At 42.3% G+C, this 20,582-nt stretch overlaps 1 protein-coding gene across 1 annotated transcript; it reads left to right on the top strand.

Moving 5' to 3' along the window:
* The first annotated feature begins 1,794 nt into the window (after positions 1-1,794).
* Positions 1,795-3,012, top strand: LOC143370501 (uncharacterized). The gene has a single exon (XM_076815744.1). The coding sequence runs from the start codon at positions 1,809-1,811 to the stop codon at positions 2,295-2,297; it is 489 nt and encodes a 162-aa protein (XP_076671859.1). The 5' UTR covers positions 1,795-1,808; the 3' UTR covers positions 2,298-3,012.
* Positions 3,013-20,582: the final 17,570 nt, after the last annotated feature.

Raw genomic sequence — 20,582 nt, 5'->3', positions numbered from 1 at the left:
TGCGCGTCGGAGGTCGTCTGAACAACGCTGCCCTCGATGACGATGCTCGACAGCCGCTAATCTTACCGAGAAACTCACCTCCAACTCGCCTTGTTGTCGACGACGCCCATCGAAGGACGCTCCACGGCGGAGTCCAACTCACGCTTGCCACGATCCGGCGAGAATACTGGATCCTGTGCGGACGCGCTGCTGTAAAAGCACTTATTCACCGATGCCTAACGTGCACGCGATAACGCGCTCGAACAGGCCAATATTTAATGGGCCAGCTTCCTCAACAGCGAGTATCACCAACACATCCGTTTTTAAATGTCGGGGTCGACTACGCAGGTCTGTTCGTTGTTAAAACGTGGCGCGGAAAAAACATCGGCGGTGCATCTTGAACTCGCAACAGATTATTCTACCTCTGGGTTTCTCGCCGCGTACCGTCGGTTTGTAGGGAGACGCGGCGTGAGTGCAACGATCACAAGCGACTACGGAACCAATCTGGCGGGGGCCGACGCAGAGCCCCGCCGTTTCTTTACCTCTGCGACGCGAGAATTAACAGAATTCAAGGACCAGTTGGCCCTTTGCGGAACGCTATGGCGCTTTTAGCCGCCCGCCGCCCCTCACTTCGGAAGAAAATGGGAGGCCGCCGTGAAATCGGTTAAATTCCATTTGTGTCGCACGATCGGAACCACGATGCTGATATACGAACAATTCTGCACTCTTCTCGCGGAAATAGAAGGGATCTTGAATTCCAGACCGCTTTTTCCTCTATTGGATGATCCTGAGGACGTGGACGCGCTCACGCCCGGTCACTTCCTCGTAGGAGAACCGATTAATTGGTTCCCCGAGCTGCCACTAACAAATGAAACAGCCAATTGATTTTCTCGATGGCAATTAGTCCTGCAGATGACGGAGCGAGTCTGGAGACGCTGGTCTCTCGAATATCTACAGCGGCTCCAAACTATAAACAAATGGTATTTTCGCAACGAGTCCATTCGAATCGCAACTCTGGTCCTTATGGTCGACGAGAGATATCTATCAGCAAGGTGGCCACTGGCACGCGTCGTTGCAGTGCATCCAGGAGAGGACGGCTCGATTCGCGTCGCGACCGTGAGAACCGCTTCGTCAACCTTCAAACGACCGGTGACAAAATTATGCGCGCTGCACATCGAACACCCGAATTCGGATTAACCTAGCTGCCTCGCGTCTCCGGGCTTCATTGTACTGTACTCAAACGAATTTCATTGTATCCGACCTCGCTGTCGATCCACTACGACCTATTGTAAAATTCGCCATACCGCTAATGGCGAGGCGGGCGGAATGTTTAATACTGTACAAAATAGTATGTATAAACCAGCTGATTTTAACGCCTCAGTCGTGACGCTCTTGTCAACACGGCCGACCCCCCTTACAATCCCATCTCGCTCTTTATCTTTCCTCTGTACTCCCGTTCTCTCTCTGCTTCCTCGAATTCTTCTTTCGATGACCTCTCGTGTCCAAACCTCAATTATAACGTATCTGCCGAACAACACGAATAAATCAGCAATTTCTCAGATTCAGTATTGCCTTTAAACCACATCTACTCTCTAACAAAATCCTAAGCTGTTGCGTTGCACTTGTACAAATTTAAACGGAAAGTCTGCTGGTAGTGCAAACGAAGAAAATTCATTGTACATTTTATTTACTTGAAATGTGCTTATGCTACAATATTCTACGTTGGCAGTAAGGAATTATAAGTGAAAAGAAAAAATAGATGAGGGGATGTCCCCAGAAAATGAAGTTTATTAACTTAGGTTAGGTTATTAACACAGTTGATATATAAGATGGATGAAATGTCGGGTGGAATGAGAAATATGAAAGAGGATTTAAAAGAAGTAAGGAAGGAAAACACGGACCTAATAGATCTAATAAGAGACATGTCAAATTTAAAAGAAAAGATGGAAGAGAAGGAAACAAGGTGGACAGAAGAAAGGGCGAAGATGGAGAAAAGAATAGCGGTATTGGAAGAAACCGAAGAAAGCAGAAGAAGGAAGGAAAGGAAAAGTATTATTATTATCAAAGGACTGCAAATAAAGGATGGAGTAGAAGAAGAAACTAGGAGATTTTTAAAGGATAAGCTAAGAATGGAAGTGGAAATAGACTATATACAAGAGACAAAAACAAAGAATAACAACCAATTAATAAAAGTCAAGCTAGCAGATTGGGAAAATAAACTGAAAATAAAAGCAAATAAAAAGGTGCTAAAAGGTGAAAGAATACACATCGATGATGACTTAACACCAGAGCAGAGAGAGAGATACAGAGGGAAATAGCTGCATACGCAGCAACGCAAAGAGAACAAGGGGAAAGAACTAAGATAGGTTACCAAAAGGTTCATATAGACAACGAGACGCTGATATGAAAAAAAAGGGCTGGGATTAGTTAAAGAGAAGTTATTTCGGTAGTATGGAAGGAAAATCCAGGAAGAGTAAGGTGAATTCAAACAGAATGGAATTTATATTTTGGAATATTCATGGACTGGCGAACCTTCATAAGCTAGATATAGATGATTATACTGAACATTTCAGGAACAGTGCAATAATATGCCTAAGTGAAACATTTAAGACTGAAGCACAAGTACATTTGCCATCGTTCCTAAAAGATTTTAAATACATAACAAAGGAAGCAACCAAAGAGAAATCTCTAGGAAGGACAAGTGGAGTTGTGTATTCTGTTGTGCAACCAAAGAGAGTACATAGTGTGCAATACATACATTAAGGGGAATAATGCAGAACACTTACTGGAAACATTAGGAGAAGTGTTCAAGGAAGTCAAGGAAAGATTCCATTCACCAATGATAGTAGGCGGGGACTTCAATTCAAGAATAGGAGATTATAACCAAGTGGAGGAAATTGTAACACACGGCACAGAGTTTGTAAATACCAGGAAAATAAAGGATAGCACAGTAAATAGAGCAGGGAGAATATTGTGCGAAACAATGGAAGAACTTGGCCTAATAGTCTTAAATGGAAGGAGTAAGTCGGATAGAGAAGGGCAATATACAGGGTGTCCCACTAAGGAGTGGACAGCGCGATATCTCTTAAAGTATTGTCGATGAAAATATAAAAAAAATAGGGAATTGCATGGTTCGAGGTGGCCCATTTATTAGCGCGAACGAATTTTGTTTTCGATTATTATTTTAAAAGATACGATGGTCAAGTTCGGTTTTTCAAATGGAACTATTTTTTTTTGAAGACCTGAGTTGATAGTGCGTTCCAAGACAAATTCAATAAGCTTTAATGTATACACTTTATTTCCACTGGTTTTTAAGATATTGCGCTTGCAAAATTACTGATTTTCACTGGAAGAAAACCCTCTGGAATGGCAAAAACCGGGGGCGGTCTTACTGGCGCCACGGGTGGCACTGCCTGTTGAAATGGATACTTACCTGCCAAAGGTCTACGCCAGAAATGGCAGGCCCAAAGGCTAGACAATTCTTTTCCGTCAGTAATGCTACTTAGGTAGGTATCGTTACTTTTATTTCGCACTTGCTTCTACGCTCGGATGGCCGGTTCTTTTGGGAGGGATGCAAGTTGGATTGGTTAGGTTAGGAGCAGTGAAAGTTGCTAGACTAAATTTCAACCATAGGGAGCAGATTGTATCAGAACCAATCCAACTTGCATCCCTCCCAAAAGAACCGGCCATCCAAGCGTAGAAGCAAGTGCGAAATAAAAGTAACGATGCGCTTCTCGACACCGCAGATGTACCTACCTAAGTAGCATTTCTGACGGAAAAGAATTGTCCAGCCTTTGGGCCTGCCATTTCTGGCGTAGACCTTTGGCAGGTAAGTATCCATTTCAACAGGCAGTGCCACCCGTGGCGCCAGTAAGACCGCCCCCGGTTTTTGCCATTCCAGAGGGGTTTCTTGCAGTGAAAATCAGTAAATTTGCAAGCGCAATATCTTAAAAACCAGTGGAAATAAAGTGTATACATTAAAGCTTATTGAATTTGTCTTGGAACGCACTATCAACTCAGGTCTTCAAAAAAAATAGTTCCATTTGAAAAACCGAACTTGACCATCGTATCTTTTAAAATAATAATCGAAAACAAAATTCGTTTGCGCTAATAAATGGGCCCCCTCGAACCATGCAATTCCCTATTTTTTTTATATTTTTATCGACAATACTTTAAGAGATATCGCGCTGTCCACTCCTTAGTGGGACACCCTGTATAACCGACCACACAAGATCCTGAGATCGTAAATTAGCTTTGAACTGAAAGATTGAGCACACAAATAACAGTTTTGGATATTGAGATTTGATGAGCGTTAAGATTCACGAGTTGTAAAAGAATACTAAATCGCTTACGACACGTCCTTCACCGCACGCTACGTGAACAAGATTGATTCAAAAGGATGAAGATTTCCGTTACGCGTCGTCTCGAATGTTCTCGAGAATCGATCGACGTGGGGACATCTTATTGGTTGATCGATTGATGTGGTGAATCTTGAGTGGTCGATCAATTATAGATCAGCCATGAGCTCAGCTGCCCAAGAGGTGCTGCCGGGAGCAGAGTGTGGTGGGTAGGTGAACTAGATGAATCTCAAACAACTATATTTAAAAAAAAGCCCGAGCGGGTGAAAGAATTACCCAGTCATCAATAAATATAAGCCATAACCATAAATCCAAACGATTTGAAATGAGCCACTAGCGTTCTAAAGAACGACAAATACCGTTGCATTCGGGACACTAGTCGCATCACGATTACCGAAAATACACAATTTATCGAGAAATGATCCGTCACGTATGTACGAATAGTAAAACTAAAACTTTGCAGGCATTCGTAGTATATCGCCATCAAAATTGAAGTACAAAAAAAAAGAATGATTTTTTAGTTTTTAGTGCATTTTAATTTAGTTTTTACTACATTTTTAATAAAATCGTTTAACATAATTTTTTTATATATTTTTCTTTAAATAATGTAGCCATATAATTATAACATAAATTCGACAGCGATTTCAAGTGATATATGTGTCACGGTAAAAGCGTTAATTTAGTAAATGTATACAGTTCGTAACAATTCCTAGTCAGTGTATGCCTAAAATGCATATAACCTAATCTACAATCGTACGAAAATGCATACATTGACTGCATCACGCTTTTACTGTGGCACATGTATTCAGCTAACGCATCAGTTTTGCTATGATTCCACGTTTGCAGTCCTCCGAGTAGGCGCCATGTCGTATCCACTACCTAAACTAAATTTGTCACGTGACTTGCTCTGCATTATTGTAAAAATGGCGGAACTCGTATTTGTGGATGCAGTCACGGGAATGTTTTTCGTCCTTATATGAGGATCATTTCGTCCTCATTCAGAAGAGGAAGGTTCAATGCAGACCGCTCAGGTCATGGTTCAACGAGAATATGTTGATATTGTTGCGAGCACCGGGTATAGGCCCGTGCATAGCCTGCTGGTCCTCGCAGCTGAAGATAGAAGGTCGGCTCCCTTGAGGAGGACGATCGGGTGGCCGACCAGAAGACGGTCTTGTACCGAACGTCGTGGCGTTCGGACGTACGGGTCGCGCCTTTGTAAACTATTGGTCTGTGTAACAATATAGTTCAGTCGTGTGTGCGTCCGTCTAATTATTATTCCACTTCTTTGCGTCGGAGTGTCCTGCGATGAGATCGCCCCGGCGCAATAATATCTAATAATATGAGTGTCCAAAGTAGAGATTGTGATTTTTGCACGAAAAAATCAGGATTTCAACTTCAAATAGCCGCCATTTTGTTTTAAATTAATATTTCGGAAAATTCTCTCCGTCAACCTGAGGATACATTAATATACTAACGAAATATTTTTTGTTTTTTGATTTTATATAATCTGGTTCCGAATGGCAGCGCTCACCGCAAAACCAAATTTTTACAAATGCTTCTTGGATGTCGGTTGTCATTTTATTATAAACGTAAATATTTTTCTACGAAAAAATTACCAAATGTTCTTTAAATGTTACTCTTTTAAGCGGAAAATTTTTTGTAAAAATATACTCTTCCGCTTCTTCAAATAAAATTCACAAATATTCGCCTCTTTTCGGCCACCTGACTAGGTATAACCCCTTAAATGAATTGTCGATTTCAATTTCGATCGAAAAAAATGATTTTTTTTCACATTTTTCCATCGATTTCACTCGAACTACTGAACCGATTTGCAAATTTTGTCAGAAACATTTGTTGGTGATTCAATTATCTTTAATTTGATATAATTTTCGACTAAATCGGAAATTCGAAACAAGAGATATTCGCAATTAAGTGGGACTACCTTTTTGACAGACAGCTAAAAAGTTCATCTGTCGATATCTCGAAATCGAATCCACAGAAAAATTTTTAGACCTTAATTTCGGAATCGGCGGGCCATTTTACATAAAAAAAAATAATGCCATCTGCTGCGCATTTTTTTTAATTTTGTAAACTAGTGTTATTATATACTCGCGTCCATTGTCGTACCTTATTTTTGACACTTTGCTGCACCATCGAGCCTCTACCTTGCTTACATAATTTATCAGAACTTCTTGCACGTCTGATTTGTATTTCAGCAGGTGTGTCTCTGCGTAGTGCGTATAGTTGCGTAGAAACTATATTTATTTCCATCCTAAGTTTTGGCTTCGATTGGTCCGCACACATCTGTATGTATGAGTTGAATCGGCCTCGTTGCCCTTGCCCTTGTTTCTGAGAATTCTAACCTTACTTGTTTTGCTTTCATATATATCACAAATGTAGTAGTCTTTATTGCGTCCCCTCGGGGTTTACAATCCTCTTACACACTTACATCTACAAAACCTTATTAACTATCCGCTCTTAAATCTACTTCAACTTATTCCGCTCGCCCGCTCGCTCTCTCGCCCCCGCCACGCACGCACGCACGCCTCGCCCGCCCCTCCCTCCTCCTCCCCTCTTCCTTCCCTACCATCCGACTCCCGCTTCCGCTCGCCTCCTGTCACTCTCATTCCTTAATCTTCCATTCCTCCACTCCACCCCCCCTTCTTTCTTCCACCCTCCTCATCCAGTCCTCCCCACCTCCTTCGTCACTCAACACCTCCCTTACCACTTCTTGCCACCCCCTCCCCTCCCCCCAGTCCGCACACACCTCCCACACATGTTCCCATGTCTCTGACTCCCATCCACACACCCTGCACTTCCTCTCCTCCTCATCCCCCCAGTACCTCCCTCCCCTCATCTCATTCCCCAGCCTAAATCTTGCCACTCACCTCCACCTGCTTTCACCCCACCCCCTCTTCAAATACCCCGGCATCCCCACCTCTTTTACCATTCCATACCACCTATTGTATTTTGATTCCCTAATCCTCTCCCATCTATTCGCCTCCTCCAACCTCCTTCCCCTACAGACCAACTCTTCCCCCCTCAATTCCCCCTTTTCCCTCACCCGTTCCACATCCCCCACTGTCCACCCCCTCTCCTGAAAAACCCTTTCCTCTCCTCCTCCCATCCCCCCAGCACCTTTCCCCTTCTCGCCCTACCCTTTATCTCTTCCCAACATTCCCTCGCCAGTTCTCCCCCTTGTCCCTCCTCCAACTTCCTCTCATACGTCCACGCCCTCATCCCCGCCCTTCCCCTCATCATGTCCCGCTGCAGCTCCTCCCTTACCAAATACCCCGGTGTGTACCAATCCACCCCTAACACCCATTTCAAGTATCTCTCCTGCAACCCTTCCACCCTGTCCCTTTCCTTCCATCCCCATATCTCCACTCCATACCCCACCATCGCCCACACCAATCTATCATATAACCATACCCTTCTCCCCCAATCCTTCCCAAACTTCCTCTTCCCAATACCCCACACCTGCCCCATCACCGCCGCCGCTTTCCTGACCCTATCTCCTGCCCCCCATTCGCCATCACGGTATAACCCAGATACTGAAATTCCCTCACCTCCTCTACCTCCTTACCTTTCCACCTCCAAGCCACCTTCCTCCACCCCCCCCCTTTCCTACACCTCATTATTTTTGATTTTCCTACATTGAGTTATAGCCCTTTTTCGTCCATGTATTTTTGCAACCTCGCCATCATGCCCTTCATACCCTCCTCATCCTCCGCCACCACCGCTACATCGTCGGCATACGCCAACGTATACACCTTTTTCCCCCCCAATCTCACCCCTCCCCAACCACCCTTTTCTAGCTCCTCATCTAAGTCCGCCAAAAGCAGCGTAAACAAGCTCGGGCTCAGTGGGCAACCCTGCCTTACTCCCCTAGCAGTCCAGAACTCCCTCCCCATCTCGTCTCCCACCTTCACCCTACACACCGTTTCCTTCAGTACCTCCTCGCATCTCTCTACCAGTCCCTCTCTCACTTCCCTCTTCCTCATCGCCTTCACTAATACCTCCCTGTCCACCGAGTCAAAGGCCGCCTTTAGGTCGATGAAGAACACTATCATCCTTCTGCCCTTCCTTGTCACCTGTCTATTTATCAAATAATTTAATACATAGATGTTATCTATACAACCCCTTCCCCTCCTAAAGCCGGCCTGACTCGGTGGCAACAACCTCTTCCCCTCCACCTCCTCTCTCAACCTCTCCGCCAACACAGAAGCGTACACTTTGTACGCCGTCTGCGTTAGCGTCACCCCCCTATACTCTTCCACCCTCTTTCCGGTCCCTTTCTTAACCACCGGAACCACCACCCCTTCCTTCCATTCCTCCACCCATCCCTCCCCCATCCACACCCTATTACAGATATCCCAAAGCCACTCCTGCACCTCTTCCCCCCATACTTCCACACCTCGTTTACTATACCATCCCCCCCTCCTGCCTTCCCATCCTTCAATTTCCTCACCACCCTTCTCACCTCCTCCTTACTTAACTCCCCCTCCTCGTCCTCCCCCTCCTTCTTTCCCCCCTTTTCTCACCCTCCACTCTACTCCTCCCAATAATCCCCTAAAATAGTCCTCCCACTCCTCCATTTTTATCCCCTCCTCCACCCTCCTCCTTTTTCTCCTCTCACTATTTACTATTTTCCACACCTGCCCTTCTGTCTTCACCCCCTCCACCTTCTTCTCCCAACTTTCCACCTCCATCTTCTTTTTCCCCTCACACATAAGCTTATACTCCTTTTTCCTTCTCCTATACTCTTTCCCATCTCCACCCTCCCTCCTCCATCGCCTCAACTCCCTTCTTATCTCCCCTTTCTCCTCTCTACACTTCTTATCCCACCACCCCTTCCGTCCTCCCCTCTCCCCTCCTTGCCCCACCTTCCCTATCACCCCTTTTATCCTATCCCTCAACTCCCTCCATTCTTCCTGTATTCCCCTGATCCCTCCCTCTCTCTTACCGAATAACCTAATGAACTCCTCTCTCCCCTTTTCTGTCCAGTTCCCCCTTGCTGACCCTCTTCCTGGCCCCTTTTTCTCCCCCCCCAACCCCCCCTACCTTCCCCCTCCAGCCATACTACCACTGGGTGATGATCCGAATCCACCCTTTCAGCCACTTCCAATCTCTCCACCCTCTCCCTCGTGTCCTCATTCCCCAAAACATAGTCAATGACCGTGTTCCCTCTTCCTCCTGTGTATGTCCACTCCCCCTCCTCGTCCCCCTCCATGCTTCCATTCAATATCCCCCACCCCCTCTCCTCCAGGAAGCTACACATCCTCCTCCCCTCACCATTCACCTCTCTGTCCTTCGACCTCCTACTTTCCAATCCCCTCTCTTCCTCATCTCCCCCCCAAATCTCCCCCCCTTCGCTCCCCGTCCTGGCGTTAAAATCTCCCCCTATCACCACCCTCACTCCCTCCTCTCCCCCTTCTACCCACTCCTTTAACTCCTCCAGCTTCCTCTGTAAGTCCTTATTCACGTACACTCCCACCACTCTCCACCACTCCCCCCCCCATCCTCACCTTCTTCATCATTATCCCCTCCTTCTCCCCCCTTCTTCCTCCCTTATTTCTAGTCCCTTCCTGACCCCTATTATCATTCCTCCCATTGCCCTCCCTCTCTTACTCTCTCTCTTTGCCCACTGCTTCTCCCACACATACCCATTTGGCAACTTGTTTCTCATCCTCTCCGAGTCTCTTTCCTCTACTCACGTCTCGCATAACACCATCACATCCCATTCTTCCAAACCCTTCCGGAACTCCACATCCTTATTCTTCACCCCCGCCACATTCCAAAAGGCCACCTTATATCTTCCTTCCCTTGCCATATCCCCTCCCCCTCTTAGTCTTTCTCCCCCCCTCCTTGCTCTTCCATCCATTTCTCGCCTATTTCATCCCACCTCCTCATCCTCCCATTCACCCACATTTTCATGTATCCTACCTGAACATTCATCCCCCTCTGCCTCTCTTTCTATCTTCCACTTCCCTCTCCTCTCCTCCTCCGTGAGGTCGTCCTCAATCCTCTCCTTCCCGTCCCTCAACTTTTTCCTCGCCTCCATTACTTTCCTCTTCTCCTCCCTTCCCGCCAACTTCACTATCACCATTCCTCGTCCATCCTCTCCCACTCTTCCTATCCTTGCCACTTCTTTCATACCCACCCCCTCCAGCCCCATACTCTCCCACAGCTTCTTCACTCCCTCCTCCACCTCTCCTCCCTCCCACTTCAATCCCCTTATTACAACGTTATTCCTCCTTCCCTCTCTCTCCTTTCTATCCTGCTTTACTTCCAGCTTTCTCAGCCTCAGCTTCCATTCCTCCACCTGACCCTCCTCCACCCCCTCCTTACCCTGCCCTCCTCCCTTCTCCCAGCTTTCTATCTTCTTCATCACTTCCACTATCCTTCTGTCCCTTCCTTCTAACTTTTCTAACTTTTCCTCAATACCTTCCCTCCTCGCCTTCTCTTCCCTCATCCACTGCTCCCACTTCCTTCTTTCCCCTCTCCACTCCTCCTCCACCCTTCTTCTTTCCTCCCTTTCTTTCCTCATCTCCTCTTTCATCTCCCTTATCTCCCTTATTAACTCCATCATCACTCCTTCCATTCCCCCTCCCCCCTGCTCCTCCCCTTTTTATACCCTTTTATTGGTGACCTTTCCGTTTTCCCGCTCTTCTTAAACCCTCCCCTCCCCTCTCTCTCTACGCTCCCCACCTCCTCCTCCCTTTCTCTCTTTTTTCCCCCACCACTCTCTAAGCTCCCCACACTGCTCCCCACACTACTGCCACTGTCCTTCCTAGTCCTTTCCTTTAACATTTCGCTCCCCTTTTCTCTCCACCCACCTGCCCTTCTCCCCCGGTCCCCCCAGCCACATTCCCGCCGATCTTCCCTTTAAACATTCTCTTCTCTCCTTATCCCCTTTTCAAAACTTCCCGCCTTCTCTACCAGCACCGTTACCTCCTGTCCTCTCCGATAGGTGTCACCCCTGTCACTTCTCCTAGTCCTTTCCCGCCACTCTTCTCTCACCTCTGACACCTAACCTCCAAACCTTCTCTTCTCCCTTCTATATCCCTTTCACCCTCACTCCCAGCCCTTTCCCTCTTATCCCTGTCTCTTCCACACCTCTCCCTCCACCTCTACACTCGCGCTCTACTCTCCCTTTCACTTTCCCTCCACACTTACCCTACACCACTATACCACTCACAATTCGCACTCCTTTCACCCAACGCGACCGGAAACGGAAGTTATATATCACAAATGTTAAATCATATTTTTTTTAGTTTGTTTTTATCGATATTTATTCGATTGCACATTCCCAGGAGTTCTGTCATTCCTTCCTTACTTAAGTGTCCCATTTTCCTGTGCCACTGTTTCACAAGTTTCTTTCTTTTCTGGTTTTAATTTGACTTTGTACAGTCCTTCCTCGGTCCCTTTTCCTACCAGAATTTGTTTGTTATCGCTTGCTATCGTTACTTTTCCTTTTTCAAATATCACTCTTTCTCCCTTATTATCAATTTCTGCAACTGAGAGGAGATTGATTGTTAATTCTGGAACTACCGTCACGTTTTTTAGTATGCATTCTTCAGACTCTAGACACCCCACAGCTTCTGCTTTCATTGTCTCGTTTGCTTTCACCACTCCAACAGTGGAATTAACTTTTCTTATGTTCGTAAGTTCTTTTGTTGTGTTGGTCATATGAGTGGTGGTACCAGAGTGCACTACCTATGATTTTCCTACTTCTCTCGCCAGATAGGAAACTTTATTTCTTTTAGTCGTTTTACTCGATTCTTGTTCAGTTTTATTTTTGAAGAAGCAGTTTTCTTTTATGTGGTTTGTCTTTTTGCAGACAGAGCAAAATTTGCCTTCTGCCTTTTGTTTGCACATCGCTGCTCGATGTCCTACTTTATTGCATTTGAAATTTTTTTCTTTATTATTTTCATAGTTAGGTTTATACTTGCATTGCCACGCTATATGTCCCGTCGAGTTGCATTTGTAGCATTTTCTTTCTTTAGTTTTGTATGCTATTGCATTAACTGGTTTGTTATCCGCTATTCTTTCTTCCTCTGCTGTAAGTATGGCAGTCAGGTTTTCGAGCGTTCTTTCTTCTTTGGTTGTGGACTCCCATGCACTTTTAAAGTGTTTGAATCCTAGCGGTAGGGTTCCCAATATTTGTCCTGATTTGTCCAGGCTTTTCAGTTTGTACGTCATATTAACCAGTCTGCTTATATGCGTGGTTATATCAGCAGTTTTGTCGTATTCAAAACTGAAAAATTCCTGAAGCAAATTACATTTTAGTTGTTCGTGGTCTCTCTCGACCATGAAGCAGATTTTTGTCCACATCTCATGTGCTGTTTTAAATGACATTACGTGTGTCAATATTTTTCTATCTACCGTCATTGTTATTATTTTCTGGGAATTAGCATTTTAGGGCCAGACCATCCATTGCTTGTTTTTTTCATCTTCCTTCTTTTCTCCCGTTTTGCCATCTTCCTTCCTTTTTTCCGTTAATAATTCAAATTTGTCGCTTGCTTTTAGAAGGATACTTATTTGAAATTTCCACATAGGAAAGCTGTCTGCATCGTTCAGTTCTCCTACCTGATGCCGCTCTTCTGAACTCAGTTTCAACATTCTGTTCCTTTGTGCTTCGACACGTACTTTCGTGGAACGTTCTAGAACCTTCTCTTAACCTTCTTTCTGTGTTTAAGTTCAATTCTATTCCTCAGTTCGATTTTAGCCCTGAACTGGATCCATAACCTGTTGACTAAAACACAGCCTGCACCAAATATATACTATATTTTTAACTTTAACAACTTTGCTTTTATTATCTTTCATTATTCTTACAATGCTTCCTTCTCACCGTATTCTTACGAACTAACCTCGCTCGTAATGCTCGCATACCGGTTAATACACTCATGCTTCATATCCTTGTGACGTCACCACGTGAGGTGCCCAAATTATTTCCAACAATCTTTAATAGCGATTAAAATCAGAGTCTATCATTGTTTCATAATTCTACCAATTTATGTGTGCCCTGTAATCGTGCTGATGTATTGTGTGATCTCTTTATTCTTCTAATGTACGTAAGAAATGTTTACTTTAATTAACTATGTATTGTGAAAGTAATACTTGTATTTGTAATCCTATTATTAATATGGAAATTTACCATTAAAGATCCGTTGTATGTAAACAAATAAAAATTTCAGAAAATAGTACTTTGTAGTTACTTTTTTTTAGAGATTGATAAGGCTTTTATTGGAGCGTAGTATAACCAACTGTCTTCCTACAGTTGGTTTATTGTAGAGGCTCAACTGTTGAGCCTATGGGAAAAAAACCTTCAGTTGAGCCTATGGAAGGAAACCTTGAGTTGGGCCTATGGAAAGAAACCTTCAGTTAGACCTTTATGATAAGGGCCTGCGTTGCATGCAATCGTTGGCCCATTTAAAAACAGCGCGACGCTCCAACAGTTGGCCAACGGATAACACGTCATTGGCCCATCAAACTCTTAACAAATAAATGCTATTAGGGCAATTACGCGCCTCGCTGTGTTTCGTGGTCTTCAATACTCGAATCAGCGGAACCATGCAATGTTGCGCACTAAGCAGCGACGAATCTCGAATTCTGCATTTCTAATGAAATCTTTGCAACAGTGGCGCCACTCGATTCCTTATGTTTTCCCGATGAAATTGGTCCTAAGAACGACATAATTCGGACCATAATTAAGGAAATCGTGTGAAAAATTGATTTGCATAATGTAAAATAAGATTCGTTGAAAACAGTCCGATTCACATAACATTTCTTATGATTTTCATCGGAAAAACATAAGGAATGGATTGGTATCACTGCCATATTGATTCGATGAAGAAAATAAAGAATTTCAATTATCGAATAAGCGGTGAATCATCGCGTAAGCGACCGGCGAAACCCGGCGAAGGTAAAACGGCACCGCGCGGTCGAACCAGAAATACATTCATACATTACATTGTGCCGGGCCGTGCTCGCTGCGTCGAGCTGAAATCAAATCAAATGTCGTTAATTTTCGTGACGCTGCAAGCTCGCTCATATTCAACTGATAATAACGGTTCATATAGTTTTAGATGCAGTGCTCCTTCGTCTATCTAATTGTACAAAAATCATCTTTCTATCACTTTCCTTTCGTGAGCAGTAACGGCGCAACGGGGTTGCATATTTCGTGACATTCAAGTCTTAAATTGCCCCCCCCCCCCCCTCCCATCCCCATAACCGTTGCGTACCTATATAGTACGGGGAAGGACGTAGTTCTACGTAAAAAATTTCTCCAACAGTAAATAAGAGCCAACCTAGTGCACACGGAGCCACTTTCGGCAGCGTCAGCGTACCTCGGTTCGATTTCGGGTGCTATCGTCACTTATGTCGGCGGGTGGGGATACAAACAAGAGCGCTCGCTTCCGCAGGAACGACCGACAGTGCGGCATATTAACGTTGTAGCCTTATTTCTAACCGACTTCAAAGAGGAAAAGGTTATAGATTCGACCCGTATGTATTTTTCTTTTATGTTTGTCACCGCATAACTACTCAGCATATGGGTCGATTTTGATGATCTTTTTTTTATTCAAAAGAGGAAGATGGTCCCATCCTACACTGCATCAATATTAGCTCATTATTTTGCCAGTTCTGGATAATAATAAAGACTATTATCACCTAATTATTATTATGTTAAGTACGTACACGCATATCTCCTAAGCATGCTGTGTCAATATATATAAAACTAAAAAGACAAAACATAAAAAATTAAAAAACAATTAAAACCGACTTCAAAAAAAATAAAAATACACTAAAAAGTAAAAACTAATTTAATCCCTCATTTAATCTACGACTCTCATATTTTTTAAGTTCCTCGCTCCCTTTCAGTCCCTCTCACTCGCTCTCACTTTCGCAGGACAAGAGTGAGATAGAAGAGGTGGGAATAGCGAAAAGTATTCATCGTGTATGCCAGGCTTGGGAATTAAGTGCTCTTTTCGGCCAATTTTCAAAAGCAATGCCCTCTTGGCCACCGCGACGGCCGTAATGGTTGAGTCACCTCAGGCGCGTACCACGTGAACCGCACGTTCAGAGTTGCTTCTGAAAATCTGTCGAAAAGAATAGGCCAAACTGAGCTCTCAGCGAGAAAGTACTGTACAGTTAAAATCTTAAAAAGCAGCTGAAAGTAGAGATTCCACCCTCTCAAACGATATTTTAAAAATATCAATACGACCATTTTTGCCGGAGTTATGACCATGTGAACTTGCCCTTATTTATCGAGTTCCTAGAGGTGATATTTTAATTAATGCAAGAAGTATATAAACACATTTCTGATTTATGGAGGTACTTTCTTAAGTGGTCCAATATGGGGAACTTTCCCCTACGCCGTCCGTAGCTTAGCGTAACTATTTGTGGTGCGTGTCCCGGACGGTTAATTCTGTAATTATGTTGCCTTATTGTTAAAAATGAGTAAAGCAACATGAACTACACAAGTATAAAAAATGTACCTATATGCAGCAATTCCTAAAGAAATATCTGCGCTAGCAAATTGACGTCACACTGTTTTCCAGCAAGACAATGCTCATATCCACATAGTGCACATATCAGTGATTACGTAACAAAGTGAAAAGAATTTGTATGGGGTGGGCTTATTTACCCTCCATATTCATTAAGTTTAGCACTCTTGTACATATATTACTTCTTTCAGTCGTTAACTTTCTTGACGGGAGAACTGTCAACGGCAGAGATGCTGAATCACATATTCAAAAATTGTTTAGTTCTAAAGCATCGGTATTTTTTACGAATAGCATTGACAAGTTAGTTGCCTAATGAGAAAAAATGGTATAGAAAGAAATGGAAATTGTGTGATAATTTGAAACAAATCATTTTTTAAATAATTCAGTTTTAATACCACTAACGCTACTAACACTAAAAATATATCGAACAACCCAAATATTTTAGTCTGTATAAACACTTTCGCATAATGGACTAATAAAAGCTACTAAACTAAGGTATTATAAATAAAATTACTCTTGTCGATTGGAGTATTAATCCCAAATTGCTATAGAATGTGTCGCAGTAACTTTTGACTAATTCTATATGTAGTTGTCTGCTGAAGTCGGAATGTTTAATTCAACAGAAACAAATACAGTGGCGTGCAAGAGTCTCTGAACAGTAATTTTTTTATTCTCTTTTGCAAAAAGAAAGCCGAAAGAAATTTATTCAATATCGTATGTAAGTGTGACATAAATGCAAGGAAATAATCTGTTAATTCTGTTCTTGAGCATATTTATTTAGAAAATTGCTTGCACCGGCCACTTTATTTCATAAGGAAAATTAATAATACAAATGCTGTAGCATATTTACAAGGCAGTTTAAATACTATTTCAGAATCAGTACGTAGTTGGCATGCCTTTTGATGCTATCACAGCAGCACATCGACGAGCCATCGACTCGATTAGTTGATTAACAACATTTTATTGCTTATTTGTACGTTTGTGTTTCCGGATTTGACGCTCCATCTCATGCCACAAATCTTCTATCGGGTTTAAGTCCAACGATAGAGATGGAGAGTTTGAAACTCTCACGTCTTCGGAAGACAGCCACCCTTTGACTATCTTCGATGTGTGTTTTGAGTCGTTGTCGTGTTTAAATACCCAATTCTGTGACATGTTTCTTCTAGCATATGGCAGCAATTTCTTGTTCTCATAAGGGGAGGACGGCATGTGATAGACACCGATTTTGATAAGCTTTGGCACGATGGAACTATGTCGAAAATAAGTAAATAGGTGTCCGAGCGTTTCAGCCAATGCGCCTTAATAATAAAGATATTTACATGTAAATTATTAAACATTTCATAGTGGTTCTATAAAGCATAAAAGCTAACCTCAAGTTAACAATATGCCGTAGAATGTTCGGTAAGACGTCGGCGTGGCGTTGTTGTGGTCGCGTAAGTTCGATTCCGCCTGTGTCTATATATTTTTTTCACACTGTATGAGCAGTGAGGAAGAAGGTAACGGTAGTAATGTTCATTATTAATTCTTTTAAATGTATAAATACAAATAAAGTTTTTTTTAATGTGAGGATATCTTCAAAAGACACTCCGACACCTCCAGAGGGCAATCCCGCAGGGGCGCCAGGGTAGTGTGGGATTTTTATCCACAGAGGATTCCCCTCTGTAGGTGTTGGGGTGTCTTTTGAAGATTTCTCCTCGTTAAAAAAAAATTATTTATATTTATACATTAAAAAGAATTAATAATGAACGTTACTACCGTTACCTTTTTCTCACTGTTGATACAGTGTGAAAAAAATAAAGTGTGAAAAAAAATGTTATTAGTTTTTATGCTTTATACGAGCAGTATTAAATATCTCTATTATTATGGCCCATTGGCTGAAACGCTCGGACACCTATTTACTTATTTCCGACATAGATCCATCGTGCCAAGGTTCATCAAAATCGATGTCTATCACATGCCATCCTCCCCTTGTCAGTGTTCACACCGACACCTGGGGAGAGAAGACAACCCCACACAATCACATTTCCTCCACAGTGTTCCACTGTGGGGAGTTGTGACGTCATTTCTGATCCAAACAGGACGTCGAACATATTGTCTACCATCGCTTCCAAAAAGATATGATTTAGATTCATTTTCCTCATCCTCGACTATCCAGTATCGATGATCTTTGACAAACTGTAATCGGGTTTTCTTATTCTTCGTACAAATGAATGAATTCCTCGCTCCTATACGACAAAAAAGCCTCAATTCATGTAGCCGCCATGTCACAGTGACACGGATAACATCGGTAAGATTTGAATCCCGTAACTCGCGTGCAATATCGACAGCAGCTCTCCTTACATTTTCGCGCGATTTAACTGCGCATGAGAATGCTTTCTGTTTTATGTAAGCTTGATCGCTTTCTCATTTATTTGAATTTCAGTGGAGCGTATCATGGTTACGCTTTTGCGACTTGCTATCAACTAAATGTAAAACTGCAATGCGACATTTTTTACAGTAAGCCGCTTTAGTCATTTTAGGAGTCAAATACAATGTGTATACATTATACAAAGTGGACAGAGACTTTTGCACATGTAAAAGCAGCAATTTCTGAAATAAATATCATTATAAACATAAACAACATTCATTTACTACGTACATAAATTTTTCCTTGTATTTATGGCACGCTTGCATTTGATATTGCATACAATTTATTTCGGTATTCTTTTTGTAAAACAGTATAAAAGACTTGACTGGCCGGAGACTTACTTTTGCTCGCCGCTGTAGCTTCAAAGCTCTGTTCAGAAGAAAAATCAGGATTTGAATCATAATTCATCGATTTCTTATGTCGGTTTTTTCTCTCCATAAAGTATAGAGTAACTGAAAATAGGGAAATGCATATAAGCCATTGAAACAGCAGTAGAAGGAGAGTACCTTAAAATATGTTTATTAATAATCCTACAAATTTTTGTTTCGGCTTGTATTGCGCTGGTATTAGGAGCATGCGTTGTCTCAACAGCCTCGCAATAAACATCGGTATGGCATCCGCCCGCGTCAGGATCTTAATTTACCAGGCGTGTTGCGTAACCGGTCTATTTCCATACATTCCGAATCCCGTCACTCTCTACGTATCTATAGTATTTCCAATCTCTGCTAAAACAATGCCACTGTGTGTGAGCATAGTAGGTAAAAACGAGATCGTGTAACACTTTTCAAGTAAGTTCAATGGCTGTCACAAAAGATTTATTGATATATTTATATATAGACGAAGAATAATTTATATCCCCATAAAAACTTCAAAAAAAGTAAAAAAATTACGCCAAGTACATGAAATCAAATAAATCACAAAAAATAGAAGATAATTATAATTACAAAATAAATAAAAAGATGTGAAATCAAAATGAGCTGCAAGTACATAAAGGTGCTTTCAGTTAAATACTTGGCATGGCGAGGCAAGGTATTCTCAGATCATCAATATCCATACCTTCCCTCTCGTAGTCATTCTAAAACATTCAAGACGTATCCACAGTAGCTATAGTAGCTTCACGTACATACATATTTCAGATCGTCCGGATATGCCAATTTCATTGATGAAATTTATGTCCAGGCTATAAGTATTTGCAAGATTACGCAGATAGAGAATTATGAAATCTTGGTTTAAATAACAGAGAATGCCCAGTTCTTTTTTCAGCTGTATTCTCTTACCTTTCCCAAATAACATTGAATTGTCTATGGGTCCACTGAGTAACCTGTAAATAAGAGTGAGGTTCTAATCTCAACATATTGATCTCTAGCAAGCGCAGTGCAGAGTCATGACGAGCATAAGGTTTGGGTTAGGTGATCGATACAATTTATTTTCATCGTCTTTTTAATCATATTCTTCTTTGTCTTCTTTCTATTCCTATTTTTCTTATTATTATTATTATTACACAAGTAGGGCGCTTAAGTAAGTAGAAATATTACAATTGTAGGAGTGCGAGTATCGTTTTCGACGACGTTTCAGACAGAAGAAAGCAAGCCTCAGCGTCACTCCACAAATACACATTGGATAAGAGGAAATCGCATAGCTGTCGATGCAAATGCATACCATACGATTTCGACACTACTCACATCATGCTGTTAAATACATATAACGAAATATTTTAATAATAACATGTACCAGAAAATACGTGCACATATATGTATACATATAAACAATCGGGACAAATTGATAGCTTTAAAATTTCGATTGTCCGAATACCATTCAACTAACAAGGAATATTGGATCGGTCGTCGACGGAACATTATGCTGTACGCACGCAAGAAATTGATTTGTAAATCAATTGATTTGTAAATCAATTTCTTCGGAACAAATGCCGAAAAAATCATTGCAAAGGCAAACACATACAGTTGTAGATATGAAGGTGATAAAGAAAAGTGTCGTGACGAAAACAACATTTCATTTCATTCTGAAGCATTCGTTATCTTCAGACACCATCTTAAAATGTGTTAATATAAAGCAACAAAAGAAAGTATACTGTCAGCATTGCAACATCAAGAAAAATGTACGAACTAGTAGCTGACAAGGGACGTTCGGCAACCCGCAAATTCAGAAAATTATGCAACTCGGTGTGCAAGTAGAGTAGTTCATCCGTAACGCAACCCTATTTTTTGTTGGAGCCATAATGCAATTATGGCAGGTGAAATCACACCTTGAAAGAAATGTAGAATTTTCTTTAGGAACATTTCGAGAACGGCGAGAGATATCGAAAAGAAG

This window comes from Andrena cerasifolii, chromosome 6 (genome assembly GCF_050908995.1).
Source record: "Andrena cerasifolii isolate SP2316 chromosome 6, iyAndCera1_principal, whole genome shotgun sequence".
NCBI classification, from domain to species: domain Eukaryota; kingdom Metazoa; phylum Arthropoda; class Insecta; order Hymenoptera; family Andrenidae; genus Andrena; species Andrena cerasifolii.
This window is presented reverse-complemented; position numbering and strand designations above follow the sequence as displayed.

What these genes read in the sequence shown, in the direction of transcription:
- LOC143370501 (XM_076815744.1), top strand. Translation starts at nt 1,809, where the DNA reads ATGGATGAAATGTCGGGTGGAATGAGAAATATGAAAGAGGATTTAAAA.